At 43.5% G+C, this 7,488-nt stretch overlaps 1 protein-coding gene across 1 annotated transcript; it reads left to right on the top strand.

Annotated features, from left to right (window-relative positions):
- The first annotated feature begins 242 nt into the window (after positions 1-242).
- Positions 243-6,764, top strand: LOC133464831 (uncharacterized). Its single transcript, XM_061747016.1, has 5 exons — positions 243-331; positions 1,771-2,076; positions 4,610-4,903; positions 5,002-5,153; positions 6,675-6,764. Exons 1-5 carry the CDS (start codon positions 283-285, stop codon positions 6,762-6,764), a joined length of 891 nt encoding a protein of 296 aa, XP_061603000.1. The 5' UTR covers positions 243-282.
- The last annotated feature ends 724 nt before the right edge of the window (positions 6,765-7,488 follow it).

The raw sequence follows: 7,488 nt of genomic DNA, 5'->3' as shown, positions 1-7,488 counted from the left end.
GAAAAAGTATTTATATCACAGACCAGAGACAGATCGACACCACAACTGGATTTGATGGGAGGTAAAAGATTCTGTTTCGGATGTTTAGGTCTTCAGATAATCCGTCCGTCCACCTAAACTTTGAACTTGAACTCTTGCTGGTTTGTGTGTCCAGCAATGTGAGGACGGTGGGTGTTGGTGTGAAGATGTTTTTAGCCAGCAAGTTAGCAAGAAACAGGAACTAACATGTTCATATAGAGAGGAGAAGCAGAGAAAAGCATCATTTCCTCCAGCAGAGACAGAATGACACCACGACTGCAGCTCTTCATCGCTTTACTGCTTCACTTTGAAGGTAAAGATCAACTTTTTGACATGTTTCGGGGCTTTATGTGATTTAAACCAGGGGTGGATAGTCCTGGTCCTCCAGGGTCGTGTCCTGCAGGTTTTACATGTTTCCCTGCTTCAGCAAAACCCTGACAGACACGTCTGAGTCGTTACCAGAGCTTTGCTGACCTGGACAGGTGTGTTGAAGCATCTAAAACATGCAGGACACGGTATGTGTCTGTCCTCAGCCTCCGTCCTCCACCGACGCTCCTGTCATCAGTGAGACGCCCCCCGGTGGCAGCAGCTGGTATAACATGTAGACGAGGATCAGTGGAGGACCAGGTCGTTGTTGGAGAACCACATTCAACCCTCAGCTGATTTCAGTATAATAGTATAAGAACAGTATACAGTATAATAACTGACGGAAAATGGCGCCACCAAAATAAACAAACAATGATGCCGGTAGCTGCCGGCGTTACACAGTAATATACATATGGTAACTAAACATTAAATGCAAATTTAGCTCTGAACCGCTCTAAATGAAACTGATCACCCAGGACCATAAACCTCACGCCTCCTCTTGGTCCAGTCGGGAAGCTGCGGGTTCTGCCGGGGGTTCCAGTGTAGGAGAGCTTCGTTTCGGCTCGGCTCCACCATGCGGCTCGGTTCCTCTGTCCGGCGGGGATCCGACCGGCAGTTCTTTCCTGCAGGGGTCCTCCGGGAGCGGGCAGCCTCTCGGCTCTCTCTCTCCTGTTCCTACTTTGAAAAGAAAAAGGCTCACCTTTCATCACCGAGGCGCAGGCTTCACGGACGCAGGAGAATCTGCTTCTTAGGCTGATCTGGACGCGATGCTGGAGGATCGGAACCTCCTCCTGGCGAAAGGAGCTCAAACAGAGAAGTGTTATTAGGAGAGAGAGAGCCAGAGCGCTGAGGCGCTCCGGGTCACTACGGATCTCCAGGCCAGTCCCGATGCGGGCTTTTTGCAAGAAGCCAAGAGCTGAACGAGCTGAGGAGCTTAAGAGAGGAGATGATGAAGAGAAAAGAGAGAGTTTTGGGGGAGACACAGAGATTTGTCCTCCGCGCGCTGCGTGACGTATCCAGCGCCAGGTTAGTGATTGGACGCACGCCACTTCAGGCGCCGCCTCCCCAAGGCACAGTGGTCCTTGTAGTTTTTCAAGGCGGCCATTTTAAGAGGCATCCGAAGCTGATTTCAGGTTGAGCCGGCTTTTTAAAGTCAAATTCACATTCACAAAATGTTCATAAGTTCAGAGTTCACATGAGCACATAGACCCAACAGTATTAAATTAGCCCGTAGTGCATGAGAAAGTAAGGGAAGATGATTCTATCAGGTGGAGGTTATTGAATGTTGCTTCTGTGCTGACAAACCTAAATATGTTGGTTAAATGTGTTTCTTGGGTCAGGTTGATGTGTGAAGTGTAAAACTTTTCTCTGTGTTTTTCTCTGCAGCAGGAATCAGTGATGACATCGTTCTCCATCACAGAGCTGGAGATGACGTTGTTTTACTGTGTAACGTTGATTCTTCACATTACCCATGTTCTGATGTTGACTGGATTTACAACACCGATCTATATGAACAATTAATCGTTTATAGTGGAAATATTGAGGAGACGTCACCTGGAGCTGACAGGATGAGTTTGAGCAGTGACTGCTCTCTGATCATCAACAACATCACTGCTGAAGATGCTGGTTGTTACAACTGTTGGATTAGAAATAATGTTGGTTCCACGTCTGTGTATCTGAGTGTTTTAACAGGTGAGTGTTTTGACTTAATAACATCCAGACTGTCAGTTTGAATCCTCCTCATCAACTCTGAGTGAAACGCTGTTAAAACCTTGTGTGGATTTGTCAGTGACATGAACGTCCGGGGTCCGTTTCACAAAGCAGGTTTAGTGAAAACTCTGAGTCTGTTAACCCTGAAATGAGGGAAACTCTGAGTTTTCCGTTTCACAAAGGGAGGTAACTCAAACCAGAGAAAGAGAGGTAACTCTAGCCCGTTTCACAAAGAGAGGTAACTTAAGCTCTCGGTCAGTTACCGTAGCCCTCCCCGGGAGACCCGGAGACGCCCTAGCCACAGCCCCCCGCCCGAGCCCTCCCCAGCCACCCCCCCCCACCGCCATGAGGTAACCCCCCCCATAGGCCCCCAAGGCCCCCACCGGCTAGGGACAGGGCCCCACGGCCCCCCCCACGGCCCCCCAGGGGCCACCAGAGGCCCGCGCCCCAGACCCCCCAAGCCGACCCCCAACCCCAAGGGCTACGAGATCACCACCCCCCCGCCCCCACTAGGTAATGAAGCCAATAATCGGGGACCACAGAGAGTGCAATTCAGCCGAATGTTGTTCATTGGAGGCAGACATTATCTCACTACTAATATGATCTGATAAAAGATTCCTAAAATGGTTGATACATAAACTGGATTTTTGTTTCCAATTTACTAGAATGGTTTTCTTTGCGATACATAAGGCAGTGAGAACCCGGTGTGTCCAATTAGGTTCTATTTGAGTGTCTCCCAGGTGACCTAATATACATACCGTGGGGCACACTGGGATTCTGTGGTCGATCCATGTGGATAAATCCTCACAAATCTCCTTCCAGAACCTCTGTACCGGTGTACAGAACCATAAAGCATGCATATAATTATCTGGGGTGTTCTCTGTGCATTGTGAACAGATATTAGAGGTGACAAAGCCCATCTGGAACATCCTTTGTCCAGTATAGTGTATTCTATGAAGAACTTTGTACTGTATAAGTTGTAAGTTTGGGTTTTTAGTCATAGTAAACGTATTTAAGCATATTTGTGACCAAGAAAACTGGTCAGTATTATTATTATTTATTATGGCCTTAAGTTGTTGGTTCTCTAAAAATGTATTCCTGCTAACTCCGTATTGAACTATAAGTGTATTGAAAGATACAAACTCTCCTCCTACAATTACGTGCTGTAAATACCGTATTCCTTGATCTCTCCATTGAACAAAGTTAACCATCTTTTTATCATTTTTCACGATGGGCAAAGCAATATATGTTAATCCTTTATTTGTTATAATTTTGATGATTGAATTGTTTAATGATTTCATAATATATTCTAATTTTTTGAGATTTTTTATTTGGGGTTTTCATAAACTGTGAGCCATAGGCTAATCATCAAAATTATAACAAATAAAGGCTTGAAATATCACACTTTGCATGTAGTGGGAAATAATATTTGTTTCGCCTTAAGTTGAATTTACTTACTTTAAATAAGAGCATAATACAAGGGTCTCCAACTCCGGTCCTGGAGAGCACCTATCCAGCATGTTTTAGATGTCTCCCTGCATGAACACACCTGATTCTAATCAATGGTCGTCATTAACTTGTCATCAAGGTCCGGACAGTTCTGTTGTGGACACAGCTCCTTGTATCATGGTGTGCTGAAGCAGGGAAACATCTAAAACATGCTGGATAGGTGCTCTCCCGCAGGACCGGAGTTGGAGAACCCTGGCATAATATGTGTCTGTATTGATTCAATACGGAACGCAACTTTTAATTCCCAATTACGGAACAATTCCATATTTCAAGGGACGGGTGGCAAGCCTACATAAACCTGTCCAAGCCATCAAGGGGTTCCACAGGGTTGCAGGTGAATGATGTAGAGATCTGTTAAATTAATTTTATATTATATTCTGTGCTGCAGTGTTACTCTTTTTTCGAAAAACATGTTCAAATTCGCCGTATGCGCGCATTAAAATCTCTAATTCCATTCGGATGAAAAAGGACACGGCGTGAAGTATGTGGATCTTCAGATGCAATGTTTCCTCAAAGTGATTTTGTAAATTGAAATGTTAAATAAAGTTTAAAAAAAAAAAAGTATGTGGATCTTTTGCCGTTGTTGTCGCCGGTTGCCATGGTGAATCGTTGTATCAGGGCTCTATAGATACTGGCTTTTGATAGTTGTGGCGCACGCGCTTCCAGGTGAAACTACTTAGAGTTGAGTAAATTACCTCAAATCCGCTGTTCTGGAACCGAAAACTCAGAGTTTCCGATCTCAGAGTAGATCAACTAAGAGTTCAGGATTAGACTCAGAGTTTGTTGAACCTGCTTTGTGAAACGGACCCCTGGTCTGTTTGGGATCGTCCTCAACATGATGGATCCTCTCGGAGGAACTGGACCACAAATACCTGGCGTTTATTTACACGTTCAAATATTTGATGTTTCCATCAGAGAATCACTCAGTAAAACTGGATCAGTAAAATGAGGAGTTTCTCAAGTGTTATTCAAGTGGCTGAAATAACAGTTATTTGTCTCCTTCTAGTCTCTCCATCTCCACCAGATGTGGATCCAGGAAGGGATGGAGATGTGACCTTACGCTGTTCTCTGGTGAGAGACCGTTATTTCGGTCCCTGTGAGCAGAACAGCATCATCTGGGTGGATGAGACAGGAAGTGTGCTGCTTGGTGAAGGTGATGGGTTTGTGTCTGGAGGACAGAACAACTGTGTTTCTGATCTGATGGTGAAACATCAGAGACGCTCCAAGAGAAGATTCACCTGCCAGGTTGTTGAAGGAGACAGAGTGAAGATAGATGCTGAATACACGCTGGACTTTACAGGTAAGGCCCTGAAATCATGAAGACAAGGAAACTAGGTTGAGATGAAATTAATATTAATATTGACTTTCTGACCATTTTGTTGAATCCTTTGGTTCCAGATTCCAGTGTGATCAATACCAGATTGATTATTGGATGGGTGGTCAGGGGGCTGATGGTGGTTCTGGTCAGCATCGCTACGTTTCTCTTCATTTACAGGATGAAAGTTAAAAGGAACAATCCCAAAAATCAAACAGGTGTGTTTGACCTGCCTGTCAGGTTGTTATTTAGTTTCTGAAGTTAGATTGAGTTAAACTCTGAAACAAAATCAACAAACAGCATTTTCTCAAACTGGAATAAAGCAGTTAAAGATGTTATTGTTAGTGAAAATGGAGTGGAGACTGGTGGACAACATCCTCTGGATCTGAGAGTCAGTGAGAGTCTGAGATGTTGGATTTCATCGGCTGGTTTTGAAAGAACTAGTGCAGGATAAAATGATTGTGGCAGGGTGGAGGAGCTGCAGCCACTCAGGTGATGGGACACAGGTGTGTCCCATCAACCTCTCCACCCTGCCTGCCTTATAAGGCAGGACTGGACAGCAGCAAGGGCCCTGGACGCACTCGCCCATGCCATGGCGGACCTGGCCGCCCTGCTCCGTGACCAGGGTGAGCAGCAGCTGGCGACGCTGGACGCACTCGTGGCCGCGGAGCGACCCCCCCCCCCCCCCCCCCCCCAGGATAGCGCATTGGACTCCTAGTTGAAAAGTTGAGATATAATTCAAAGGTTGTGGGTTCTGCTACGGGGGCCCGACCGACAGGATAGAGAGGACACAGAGTTTTGTGCAGAACCCTTTATTTAATCCACACACCGCCACACATGCACAAGCACAGCATCACACAGCTCAGCAGCTTCATCTTCAGTCTCCCCCCTTGCTGCTGCCCAGTCCTGCCTTATAAGGCAGGCAGGGTGGAGAGGCTGATGGGACACACCTGTGTCCCATCACCTGAGCGGCTGCAGCTCATCCACCCTGCCACAATGATCTAAACTAGACTTGAAGAGAAGACGTCACAGCTGCACATGTAGAGAAAAGATGAAGTAGAAACTATTTTTTCCCTCCAGCATCACTGGAAATGTAACAAAAGTGACTTATTAATGAAGGAGTTAATCAGAAGTTATATTGTTATTAATAATAATGACAGAATAAAGATAATAAATGTGTAATATTGTCAACTAACTCTAAGAATTTAACATTCTTTGTTCCAGATGTTCAGTTGCCAATGCAGCAGTATGTGAGTATCTTCACTAATATTTATTCACTAATATATATATATATATATATATATATATATATATATATATATATATATATATATATATATATATATATATATATATATATATATATATATATACATACATATCTACCTTAAAATATAAATATGTATGAAATATCCAGTTTCACCAAATGTTTCCTGTTTGTTCATTTCCATCAACATTTGCTGCTGATTATTCTTGGTTTTCTGTTAATAAGCCTTAATACCAGAAAGTCAATAATTATCGTTGTCTTAGTTGACTTACAAGACGTTAAATAAACATTTATAGCTGCTAACTTTCATAAATGTTATTAATGGATGATTTTTTTGGTTTTCATTCAGATATTGATAGTAAAAGAATTTATAATTGCAGATCAATTTCATAGGAACCATTAAGAACGGTCCATTATCATGTAAATATGATCTTTATCTCCCTCTTGTGGTGAAAATATGAATTACAAGAACATTATATGTTCCCACAGCTGAACAGGGATGAAGATGATGATGATGATGTGGTGAACTATGAAAACGTTGAAGACCTGCCTGCTTCTGTCCGATCCACAGATCAATAAATCAGCTGTGTGTGATGGAAACATTAGCCTTAGCCTGGGTACAGAGCAGCAGAAGGATGTTTTGTCTCTGAAAGCTCAGCTCTGGGGCCTGTTTATGATATATTACTAGATATACACAGGGGATAATGAGACACAGGTGCAGACAATCAGGGCAGATGGGAAACTGGGACAGAACTGAAACTGGGGGAAATGTCAAATCCTGACAGAACTGGTACTGAACTGGTATAGCAAATTTGTTATTGAAAATATAAACTGGTCAAATACTTTCTGTAAAAAAGGCTGTGTGTGTTTTAAAACGCTGGGATCAGAGACAACAAAATGAGAATTTACTCCTGGTTGGAACCTGGATGGAACCACTGAAACTCTAGTTGGAAAACAACTTCTTCTACTTCTGTTTTTCTAATCACATCCAGGATGAAAGCCAACGGAGGATCAGGAGAACAAAACAAGTACAGAAGTTGTAAGAAAACACAATCCAACAGACAGAAAGTCTGACAGCAAGTGTCCAGAAGTGAACAGGACATGCTGCCAGGACATTTAAGCTGATTTAAAATGATTAGATTGTAATAAAATTGTAATAATTAATTTATTCCAGTTCCAGCAGACACATCCAGCCTAAACAGTCATGAACACACCATGGTTAGGTTGTGTTTGGTGGTGTACTGCACTGGCATTGTGCTGGTACTGAACTGGTATTTCACTGGTACTTAACTGGTACTGCATT

The sequence above is a fragment of the Cololabis saira genome, chromosome 18 (assembly GCF_033807715.1).
Source record: "Cololabis saira isolate AMF1-May2022 chromosome 18, fColSai1.1, whole genome shotgun sequence".
NCBI lineage: Eukaryota > Metazoa > Chordata > Actinopteri > Beloniformes > Belonidae > Cololabis > Cololabis saira.
The sequence above is the reverse complement of the archived record's forward strand: the minus strand, read 5'-3'. Positions and strand labels throughout refer to the sequence as shown.

Excerpts from the sequence above, each read along its gene's own strand:
- LOC133464831 (XM_061747016.1), top strand. The coding sequence starts at position 283 with ATGACACCACGACTGCAGCTCTTCATCGCTTTACTGCTTCACTTTGAA. Across the intron at positions 332-1,770 it reads TTTACTGCTTCACTTTGAAG|CAGGAATCAGTGATGACATC; the intron begins GTAAAGATCAAC and ends TTTTCTCTGCAG. Across the intron at positions 4,904-5,001 it reads ATACACGCTGGACTTTACAG|ATTCCAGTGTGATCAATACC; the intron begins GTAAGGCCCTGA and ends CTTTGGTTCCAG.